The sequence below is a fragment of the Spodoptera frugiperda genome, chromosome 20 (genome assembly GCF_023101765.2).
Source record: "Spodoptera frugiperda isolate SF20-4 chromosome 20, AGI-APGP_CSIRO_Sfru_2.0, whole genome shotgun sequence".
Taxonomy (NCBI): Eukaryota; Metazoa; Arthropoda; class Insecta; order Lepidoptera; family Noctuidae; genus Spodoptera; species Spodoptera frugiperda.
The window spans coordinates 7,712,153-7,724,276 of record NC_064231.1 but is presented as its reverse complement, the minus strand read 5'-3'; the positions used below and the strand labels follow the sequence as shown (position 1 = coordinate 7,724,276).

The 12,124-nt window shown below is 35.8% G+C and overlaps 3 protein-coding genes across 3 annotated transcripts; 1 reads left to right on the top strand and 2 right to left on the bottom strand.

The window, feature by feature from the left end:
- Nucleotides 1-98: 98 nt before the first annotated feature.
- LOC126911961 (calphotin-like) lies at nucleotides 99-2,336 on the bottom strand. The gene has a single exon (XM_050701521.1). The coding sequence runs from the start codon at nucleotides 2,334-2,336 to the stop codon at nucleotides 99-101; it is 2,238 nt and encodes a 745-aa protein (XP_050557478.1).
- Nucleotides 2,337-3,232: 896 nt separating this feature from the next.
- LOC126911960 (flexible cuticle protein 12-like) lies at nucleotides 3,233-3,695 on the top strand. Its single transcript, XM_050701520.1, has one exon. It carries the CDS (start codon nucleotides 3,233-3,235, stop codon nucleotides 3,680-3,682), a length of 450 nt encoding a protein of 149 aa, XP_050557477.1. The 3' UTR covers nucleotides 3,683-3,695.
- Nucleotides 3,696-7,421: 3,726 nt separating this feature from the next.
- LOC126911959 (titin-like) lies at nucleotides 7,422-11,723 on the bottom strand (the record flags this gene model as incomplete). The annotated part of the gene is made up of 1 exon (XM_050701519.1): nucleotides 7,422-11,723. A coding segment is annotated over one exon (4,302 nt), but the record flags the coding sequence as incomplete, so codon positions are not given.
- Nucleotides 11,724-12,124: the final 401 nt, after the last annotated feature.

Genomic DNA, 12,124 nt, shown 5'->3' with positions numbered 1-12,124 from the left:
TATTCAGTCGTTTTTATATTTTTTATTACCTTATAATCAATATACAATGTTTAAATAATATATTTACAAATTACAGTTAACTGGGTATTTTTGGAGTATTACACAAGATTTGTAAACGGTTTTTCAAGTTCGGGAGCAGGGTACGAAGTAGAATGTTTTTTCAGTGATAGATTGGGGTACGGATTTGTGCGAAATCTATATGGACGGCCTTTAACCAACTTACTTTTCACAGATTTAACTTTAGGCATTAATGAGCTTTCTGCTTTAGGGATGGACAGTTTGGATATAATTGGTCCGTAATTAAATACTTCCTGATTATTTGCTGGCATGGGAATATTACTTTGTTGTTCCATATTTTGGTAAGAATTACCTCGAGAAACCTCGTCTAAGGCAGATGAATTTGCAGCATTTGGTTCTTTGTTGAATTTTAGTTCTGTTTCTTCTTCGTTAGGAAACATTTCTGTAGCGTCAACCATAATTACATCTTCATTGACTTCTTCTCCATTAATTACAGGAAATTGTTCTGATATAAAATATACTGCCTTGTCGGATTCGAGAACTGGTTCTGTTATAATTGTTGGTTCATGTGAATCCATGAACTCTATCTTTGTATTTTCCACAAGAGCACAAGGTGCTCCACTAAACGACAGCTTCGGAGGTCCTGGAATGATCAAAGGTTCTGAGGTTTTTGACATGTAATAAGCTGGTTCTTTCAAACCTATACATGGATCAATTACTATTTCTTCCTCAACCGGCAGATGTTCATCAAGTATAATAGTTTCTGGAACGATTATATCAACTTTTGGATCAGACGCTAACACATCTGCGTACTCCTCTAAAACAATAGTGTCATTTGAATCAACTTCTCCAATTGATAAAGGTGTCAAAGTTGATGCTTCCGTAATGTCTCCATCAATTTCTGGAAATATTTTTATGAGTTCCTCCAAAATGTCTGGTTGTTTTAATAAAACGTCTTTAATAAAAAGATCGACACTTTCTATTGATATAGGCGATAACGTCGGTGCGTCGGGAATTATTTGTTCGATTTCTGTAATCGGAGAAAACACGTCTTTCGATTCTTCCAATATTACCGGTTCTACTAGTTCAACTTCTTCGTATGCGGGCAAGAGTTCTTCAATTGCCGGTAAAGTTGGTGTTTCAAGAATAACAGTTTCCTCTAATATTTCTGGTTTCACTAATTCAACTTCTTCTACAAAAGTGGGTGCATTTGGAACTATTTCTTTGATTTCTGTAGCTGCAGATAATGCACCTACAGTTTCCACTAATGCTATTGGTTCTACTAACTCAATTTCTTCGATTGATTGAGGTGGTAAAGTGGATGGTTCCAGGATTATTTCGTCTATCTCTGTGATCAAAGACCATTCATCTGCAGGTCTCTCTTCTAACATTACCGGTTCTACTAGTTCAACTTCTTCGCATGGCATGAGTTCTTCAATTGCTGGTATAGTAGGTGTTTCGGGAATAACACCAACAGTTTCCTCTAATATTATCGGTTCCATCATTTCAACATCTTCAACAACAGACACAATATCTTCATTTAAGGCAGGTGGTAAAGTTGGTGTTTCAGGCATAACACCAACAGTTTCCTCTAATATTACTGGTTCCAATATTTCGACATCTTCAAGTACAGGCACGATATCTTCCATTGACGGAGGCGGTAAAGTTGGTGCTTCAGGAATAACATCACCAATGTTTGTACTTGGAGATAAAACACCTACAGCCTCCTCTAATATTACTGGTTCCAATACTTCAACTTCTTCAACCACTGGCACGATATCTTCAATTGATGGAGGTGGTAAAGTTGGTGCTTCGGGGATAACATTATCAATGTTTGTATTTGGAGATGCTACACTCACGGTTTCCTTTAATATTACTGGTTCTAATACTTCGACATCTTCAACTACTGGCACGACCTCTTCAACTAAAAGAGGTGGTAAAGTTGGTGCTTCGGGGATATTTTCTGCAGTCGAAGATAACATACCTACAGATTCCTCTACTAAAACTGGTTGGATTAATTCAAATTCTTCCACAGTTGGCATGATTTCTTCTTCAATTGATAAATTTGGTTCTTCTGGAACTAGAACTTCAATTTCTGCAATAGGAGATAACACACCCACTGATTCTTCTAGTATTACCGGTTTATCTAATTTGCTTTCTTCAACAACTGGTACGATTTCCTCAATTACCATAGGTGGTAATGTTGGTGCTTCCGGAATTATTACCGCTGGGTTTGGTGATATTACACCTGTAACCTCTTCTAATATTATCGGTTCTTCTGATTTAACTTCTTCAACAACGGGCACAATTTTTTGCATTAAAAGTAGTATTTCATCTTTGATTGCCGCTGGAACAGAAAGAGATGACAGTAGTTTCAGTATATCTTCTCTTTTTTCAACTTTTGCACCTGAGATCCTCGGAAGTGACTTTAAAATTTCAATAAGTTTTTCTGTTTCTGTCACTCGGTTTGGTATAAAATCCTGTTGCACCAGTGCAGTCAAAGCTTCAATGTGATCTGGTGGTATATTAATTTGTGGCTTGAAGTAAAAATTGGCGCCTTGATGTAATATACCAGATCTTGCAGGAAGCGGAGCTCCAGAACCTGATTGTGAATTGAAATTTTCGTTGACGGTTATTTGAATAGGTTCGTAATCAATCGATGCTGGAACCACCCGCTGGGTTAGAAGGGCAATCAAAACGAAAACAGCAGTTGACCAAACCTTAAAGAACAAAAACAAACTGCGGTAAGTGACAATAGTATTTGAGAAGCAAGCAAAATATAATATGTATGTATAATCAATAAGTAAGACTTACCATTTTGAGTAGATCAAATTCGGAATAATGACAAAGAAGTGAGGTGACTACGTTTTATACTATCCAGAACTCTTTAAGGAACTACTTAGGACATAATTAGCTAATGTGTAGTTTACGTAATAACCACCATTAGTGAACCTAACGACACTAAATGAATTAAATGCCATTATTTTTGCATTACTATACCTAATTATGTTGCAAAATATCAAGTTTTAATTATTCTAATTAGGTTAAGCTCTAATATATAAAGAGCACTTTTTTAAAATACCATCATCATAATTTCAGTTGCTTCTTGGTAAACATCAATACATCGAAATTAAAACATTCACTATGAACAAGGTAAGTTTAATTTATTTTAAAAGAATTTTAAATATTGCATTATTTTGTTTGACCAGTCCCAATGTTTAATTTTACATTGTGTGGCATTGTGAATAATAAATATTCTAATTTGTTTCGGTTTCTTTCACAGCTGGTGGTTGTCGTTGCCCTTTGCTTCTTGGCATCGGTTTTGGCTGCTCCCTTGGAAGGAAGTTCGACTAGATCTCTACCACCTTTGGACCATGAAGAGATTCACGATGAGTTTGGTCAGTTTGCCTTGCGGTACGTGACCGCGGAAGGTACCGTGGTGTCGGAGCGCGGCCATCTCATCCCCACGCCTGATGGTGCCAGCTACGTGATGGTGTATGAAGGAGAAGTATCCTACATCGGCGACGATGGCAAGAGATACGTCACGAAGTACACCGCGGGACTGGACGGGTACCACGCAGAGGGTGATCATTTACCAGTCGCCCCTGAGGTTCCCGAGGTTCCGAAGGTTCCAGAGGTTCCTGAATCAGCACCCGCCAGTTGAATATCATCTCAAATTGTTCCAGTGATTAATTATACGGGTGCCTAATTCTAACAATTACTTTAAATAAATATAATTTCAAAGATAACTTACATATTTTATTATAATATGGTATTATATATTACGTATGTGTCATCATCACCATCAACTGCCTATATATTTTGAAATTGCTGACAATAACTACTCAAGCTGATGTTGTACCTAATATTACACTAATCTGGGAGCATAGAAGTACACTCGCCAAGACGAGTCAAAGAAAGCACATAGGCTTCCTCCATTACTTACCTTCTCTTTAACTGCATTTTCGTATTTTTGAACTTGCGTTTAGATTATTATTACAAAATTTTCGAGATTAAGATGCAATGTCAGTGGTAAAATTACTAAGTTAACCTGTATAATTTCAATTGCGTCACTGATTCACACACTGACGAATCTGATGATTATCACAATTCTTAAGATACTTTCCGAAGTCCTACAAAACTGGTGGCAATTTTTAAGGCGAATATTGCGAATATGACCGTTATAAAAAAAGTTTTCCACTACAGAAAGGTAAATTCAATAGAAGAGTAGGTGTTCATTCCTTTTATATTTTTATTACAAAAACCAATTTTCCGATCAAACTGTCTTACAATCGTAGTACTGTAATTTAAGGTGATTATTTGGTACAGTGAGTAATTAACTTTTCTTTATTATTCACCAAATTAAGAAAAATGAGAAAATGTTAAATTCGCACAGAAAATCTTACTAAAAAAATTTATTTTCTTATACTTTTATCAGTCTTTCAAGTCTGATCAAATTTTGGCGATTTCCGCCACTTCACCATTAAGAATAAAGTGTCAAAGGCCCTACAAATCCCATCGGTAATATAATAATGTTTGAAAGTTCAACATTTCAAGATTTTTGGAATTTTCGCATTTTTGAGAAAAATCCAACAACCTTGAACATTTGGTTCTTTCTCTAATATTTAGTCTTTGAAAAAAATCCTAAAACTTACCTAATATAAAAAGGTGCCGTGTTTGACTGATGCAGTGGAAGCTTGGAAAATGGCCTGTCCACTTACTGATTTACCTGTTCACCCTTCTTCTCAGAGACAATGGGACGTGCCGCTGTGCAGTATTATTCGTGAGTCATTAATCAACTCTTCTTCTAATGCTGCAGAGCGAGCTCGCTTATTGGCTGTGGGAGAGTGGGAATCAGGTTTGTGGCTTCAGGCGCTCCCGTCACCCTACATAGGAACTATGTTGGATGACATTACGTTCCGGCTAGCTGTGTGCTTACGGTTGGGTGCTCCCTGTGTCTCTCCGCATTGTTGTCACTGTGGAGAAAGAGTCGATGGCTCGGGACACCATGGTCTTTCATGTCGTAGAAGTGCAGGCCGCATAAGTCGTCATGCCAGCATCAACGACATTATTCGTCGTACTCTCGCCTCGGCCGGCGTACCAGCCGTATTAGAACCTAATGGTTTGGTACGTGATGATGGCAAGAGACCAGATGGTATGTCGTTGCTGCCTTGGAAGATGGGTAGGCCTTTGGTGTGGGACGCTACGTGTGTAGACACCCTTGCGCCATCTCACCTTCTAAGTACTGCTGCATGCGCTGGTGCGGCTGCTTCCGCGGCAGAGGACCTCAAGCGGCGCAAATATTCTAACTTAGTTGGCAATTATTGTTTTGAGCCGTTTGGGGTCGAAACACTTGGGCCATGGGGTCCTGGTGCACATTCTTTATATAAAGAAATTGCACATAAGCTATTCGACTCTACGCGTGACCAGAAGGCTGGCTATTTCTTCGGTCAAAAGATAAGCATTGCCATACAACGTGGCAATGCGGCCAGTCTTCTGGGAACGTTCCCCAATGACAGCGATGCGGACGAGTACTTCGACGCCTAACCACACCTAACCACGCCTATTGCCTTTATTTTAGTTTTAAGTTAGTTTTTATTCCTTATTTTTTTTTGGTATTTTTAAGTTGTAAATAATGTGTTAGTTTAGATTAATACTTTCTCAGTTTTAGTTAACTTCTAGTTCCAACTATTATTCTATTATTCACTATGGTTTTAAATAATATTCCGTGATCGTTTTTGGTAGGCAATAAATAGAAATAGGTATTAATTTATTATATAATTATAACATTACATTATCTTACCATATAAAAAGCAATTTGATCGAAATTACTTTGTGGACTAGAAGAATTTATGGGGACTGTCAATATATAAAGTCATAGAAAAATTGGTCTAAATTCTTAGGTCAATATTCGCATTCGCATTGAGGCCCTTGTAATAATAAGATGTCAGGATAAAATTATACAATGTGAATCAAAATCTATGCAGTCTATTACATTAATTATTTTAATATTATAAATTAACTAGCAAACGCCGGCGAACTCCGTTTCACCACAAGATATCTGTCTGTAGATGTCTTATAACACAAAATGGTGAAATGTGAGTGTACATTGTATAGCGCCATGCCATAATGCCCTTCTGGGTTTAAAGCGTGACGTATAACATATAAATTAAAACTTTTGTGAGTTTATATGCTTGTGGGTATGTGTTACTCAATCACGTCAAAACGGCTGAAGGTATCTGAATGATATTTGAAAAAGGGGTAGATTATGGTATTCTGACGCAACTTAGGTGTAAAAAGTTAAACACAAGTAAGGGGCCCGTCTATTTTTGGGATTTACATTATTAAAATTAAGAAGTTATGTCATAGCATATATGAATTGTATTTATTAACATTTCAAGACAGTTTTATATATTTTTGCACCATTAAACCAGATTTAGTACGTAAATTAAACAAAATAATGTTTTATTTTAAAATATCTGCAAATGCCTGGTAGACGTATGTTTCTCGTGACCAGAGCTGGTCTGTTCCTCGGATATAAATCGGAGATTGTAAGTAGGTCGGAGGAGTAGGTGCCATACAACGTACAATTGTAAATAGTAAATAATTTTTAGTATTCCTTTATTTTTGAGTAGTTGTAAATATTATATTGCAGAATTATTTTAATGTAAATATTCTGAATAAATCCAATTAATCAAACCTTAAGTCGCACAAAAAAGTAATATGAATAATGTTTTTTAAGGAATTAATATATTTTTTATATTGAATTTATTACTTTTAAATCTATAGTTAAGTAATAATTGTTATGTTTCGGCTTCTGTTTGTTTTTAGTTTTAAATTGAAGTTAGTTTATGAAGCCGTTTTTTAATTTATTCTTTACCACAAGGTATTTTTGAAGCTATTGATTTTAAGATATTTCGAATACATGATTTACTGATACCATGCTAACATGTATCCATTGATGGATTTTGATACTAAAGATAGTTTTCACAAAATTTTAATACAAAACCAAATAGAAATTACACGATAAGACTGAGATGAGCAAAGATATTTTCAGGATTAAATAATAAAATTAAAATTAAAGGATTTGTAGGGTACATTCGTTATGAAAGAGTAGTACACAAAAAACATTGCTGTTTGTATAATTCATATTTTATTGTTTTTACACAGTGTTCACATAATACATTTAAAACTGGATGTTTTACATTAACACAAAAATAAATTAATAAACACTACTAAGTACTAAACCTATTTAAATTAAATTATAATGATATACTTTAAATTGTCCTTTTATCTCGTTGCCACGAAGATTGGAGCGCTACCTGACCAATCTATAGGCAAATGTTTCCTGGGCCCTTTCTCATTCTGGTCTGATTGTTACGTTACACAAATAATATATTTATTTATTTTTTTGGATATGGGAAATCAGAAAGTGATAGAGGAGGTAGAATTGGTGCATCTGGTAGGGTTTTAAGTTTCGGGTAGTGTGAGACCCTTAGTAGGTGTGGTAACTCCTCGTTTAACTTCTTTTTTTGTTCTGGGATCTCATGTTCTTCAGAGACATATTTTGGAACGGCCTCAATTTTCGAAACGAAATGATATTCTGGGACGTGAGGAAGAAAATCTTCCAATCTCTCGTTTTCTTTGTGTAGTAGTAAATCTCTAAGTGACAGAGGAGGTAAATCGGGAGATTCTGCATGATTATACATCTTATCTTTCGGCTTGTCGTTCTTTTTAACAGCAGAAACATCTGTACGTTTTGGAGCAGGTAAAACAGGAGCTTCTAGAATGCCTTCATTTTCAAGACGTTTGGGCTCAAAATGGTTTGGCTTTTCTGTTGACTTGGCCTCAACAACATATACGTCTTCTGGATTCTGTTTTGTTACTGATTGTCTTAAGCTGATGGATTCTTGTTCTTCAATTTGTTTTTCAACGGTAGATATGTCTTTAAGTGAATTTTCGTGTAATACCGGATATTCTGGAACTACCAAAGAACTTAAATGTAGAGTATTTTTTGTCCCTTCAGATACTTTTGGTTCCTCTACTTTAACTTCTTCAAAAACTGCTGAGTTATTATTAACAAGTACAGGGGGCAACGTAGGAGCTTCTGGTATCACAGCAATGCTCTCTTTGTATACTTCTTCTTTCCTTTCATTAGATAATGGTGGTAACATTGGAGCTTCTGGAATTTTTACAGAGCTCAGATATATTTCATTCTCGGGTTCCTTAGATACTTCTGCTTCTTCAACCTTTCCTTCTTCGCCATCTGCAGAATAGTGGTTAATCGAGAAAGGTGGTGAAATTGGTATTTCTGGAACTACAACAGAGCTCAAATGTAGCACATTTTCTGATTCTTCAGATATTTTTGGTTCTTCTATTTTAACCTCTTCAATAACTGAAGGACTATTTTCAACCAAAACAGGTTCTGATACCACTAGAATATTTTCCTTATTAATCTTTGGTTCTTCTATTTCAATATGTTCCAGAGTTGCAGGATTATTGTCAATTGATAGAAGAGGTAACACTGGAGCTTCTGGGACTTCTATGATACTTTCTTCGTATACATGTGGTTCTATTACTTTCACTTCTTCAACAACTGCAGGGTTATAATGAACTGCTTCATGAAACAGTGGAGCTTCTGAAACTACGTCAACTCTGTGTTCATGCAAAGTTGGTTCATTTACATTTACTTGTTCAATAACTATATCATAGTTGTTCACAGGTAAAGGTAGCAATTCTGAAGGTTCTGACCTCAGATACATTGTACTCTCAGGTTCTGCAAATACTTTTAGTTCTTCGAACTTTATATTTTCGTCATCTGTAGGATAATTGTTAATCGAGAAAGGTGATGATGAAATCTGTATTTCTGGAACTACAACAGAGCTCAACTGTAGCACATTTTCTGAGTTCTCAGATATTTTTGGTTCTTCTATTTTGACCTCTTCAATCACTGCAGGACTATTATCAACCAACAAAGGTTCTGAAACCACTATAATATTTTCCTTATTAATCATTGGTTCTTCTATTTCAATGTGTTCCAGAGTTACAGGATTATTGTCAATTGATAGAAGAGGCAACACTGGAGCTTCTGGGACTTCTATGATACTTTCTTGGTATACACGTGGTTCTTCTATTTTCACTTCTTCAGCAACTGTAGGGTTATTATGGACTGGTGTAAGAAACAGAGGAGTTTCTGAAACTATTTCAACTCTGTGTTCATGCAAAGTTGGTTCTTCTACATTTACTTGTTCAATAGCTATATCATAGTTGTTAACAGGTAAAGGTAGCAATTCTGAAGGTTCTGACCTCAGATACATTGTATCCTCAGGTTCCTCAGATACTTTTGGTTCTTCGACCTTTCTATTTTCGCCATCAGTAGTATAACTGTTAATCGAGAAAGGTGGTAAAATCGGTATTTCTGGAATTACAACAGAGTGCAGATGTATCACATTTTCTGATATCTCAGATATTTTTGGTTCTTCAATTTTAACCTCTTCAATAATTGCAGGACTATTTTCAACCAATACAGGTTCTGAAACCACTATCATATCTTCCTTAATATTCTCTGGTTCTTCTATTTCAATTTGTTCCAGTGTTTCAGGATTATTGTCAATTGATAGAAGAGGCAACACTGGAGCTTCTGGAACCTCTATGATACTTTCTTTGTATACATGTGGTTCTACTACTTTCACTTCTTTAGCAACTGCCGGGTTATTATGGACTGGTCCAGGAAACAGAGGAGTTTCTGAAACTGTTTCAACCCTGGGTGCATGTAATTTTGGTTCTTTTCCATACTCTTGTTCCGCAGCTATATTGTAGTTGTTGACCGGTAAAGGTGGTAATACTGGAGCCTCTGGAACTATTACAGTCCTTAGATACATTGTATCCTCAGGTTCCTCAGATACTTTTGGTTCTTCGTCCTTTCCTTTTTCGCCATCTGTAGTATAACTGTTAATCGACGAAGGTGGTGGTAAAATCGGTATTTTTGGAACTACAACAGAGTTCACATGTAGCAAATTTTCTGATTTCTCAGATATTTTTGGTTCTTCAATTTTGACCTCTTCAATAACTGTAGGACTATTTTCAACCAACACGGGTTCTGAAACCACTATAATATTTTCCTTATTGATCTTTGGTTCCTCTATTTCAATTTGTTTCAGTGTTTCAGGATTATTGTCAATTGATAGAAGAGGCAACACTGGAGCTTCTGGAACTTCTATGATACTTTCTTTGTATACATGTGGTTCTTCTACTTTAACTTCTTCAGCAACTGCAGGGTTATTATGGACTGGTCCAGGAAATAGCGGAGTTTCTGAAACTGTTTCAACGCTGAGTGCATGTAGTTTTAGTTCCTTTCCATACTCTTGTTCAGCAGCCATGTTGTAGTTGCTAACCGGTAAAGGTGGCAATACTGGAGCTTCAGGAATTATCAAAGAACTCAGATATAATGTATTGTCTGGTTCCTTAGATACTTCTATTTCATTGACCTTTAAATCTTCACCGTCTGCAAGATAATCGTTGTTAATTGATACAAGTGGTGATAAAGTCGATGGTTCTGGTATAATTACGGGGCTTAAGTGCATCAAATTTTGCGATTCCTCAATTATTTTTGGTTCTTCATATTTAATTTCTTCAATGACTGCAGAGTTATTTTGAACCAACAGAGGTGAATAAACAGGTGCTTCTGAAACCACTATAATATTATCCTTGTTGAATTCTGGTTCTTCTATTTCTATTTCATCAACAACTGTAGGACTATTATTAAATGGTTCAGGTATCACAGGAGTTTCTAAAATTGCTGCACCACTGTCATCGTGTACTTTTGGTTCTTTTGCGTTTACTTGTTCAACAGATACAGCATAGCCATTAGTTGATAAATGTGATAATACTGGATTTTCTGGAATTATTACAGAGCTCAGGTACAGCGTATTTTGGACTTTCTCTGAAACTTTTGGAGCATCTGGCTTCACTTCTTCAACGAATACAGGGTCAACAACTGATATCTGCGTAACTGCTTCTGGAACCACTAAAATGTTTTCTTTCTCTATTTTTTGATCTTCTAGTTTGACTTCTTCCATTATTACAGGGTTATCTATTGTTCCAAGTGTCAATACAGTAACCTCTGGAACCACTATGTTCTCTTCCAGTCCTTCCATTTTTACGTCGCTAAAATCTTCTTCTGGGATAATTACAGAGTTTTCTTTGTTTTCATCTGGTCCTTCTAGACTTATCTCTTCAATAACTGCAGGCATGTCGATTATCTGTGGTGATATCGATTCCACTGAAATTTGTTGTTGGTTTGATATGATGAGTTCAGGTTCCTTATCTTCCAAGATTACTGGGACTGGCAGAGGAGATGGTTTTGGAAGTGGCTGAACTTTTGAAACTCGATCTTTTGATTTTGTTTCATGACGTATGAATGGTTTTAAAATTTTCTGGAGTTCTTCGGTTTCTTCTTCGAGTCTCGACGCATCTTGTTGTATCAATGACATTATGGCCTCGAAATGCGATGATGGGGAGTTCACATAATGTTTGAAGTAAAAGTTTTCTCCTTGATGAACGATATCTGTTAGTGCATCAGGACTCTCTCTGACAATGATTTTAACGGGTCCATAGTCGATTGCCGATAAGTTTGCAGGCTTAAACAGAAAGCCACAAACTACGGCGAAAATCACAGACGAAATAACCTGCAAGGAAAAAATGTCTTAGCAAAAGTTCAGCAGAATATTCGTAAGTATTTCACATTTTAACTCAAATAGAACATATTAAATGGTATTACATATTATTACTTTAAAATAAATAGATGAAAGAAACTTACCATGTTTCTCTTATGGGGATATCTCAGTATAATAATTTCCAAATGCCGTAGTACTATACTTATTATTTTAAAATAAATAGATAAAAGAAACTTCCTATGTTTCTCTTATGGGATATCTTAATATAATAATTTCCAAAATGCCGAAGTACTATACTTATACCCTTACTCATTGCTAATTGAAGAAATTATTGCGTGTATTAATTTATTAATAGGTACTAACCTAACTATACAATTAGTACCTGACATTGCATAATATTACCGTTAATATAGCGATTAAGTTAATTGTGT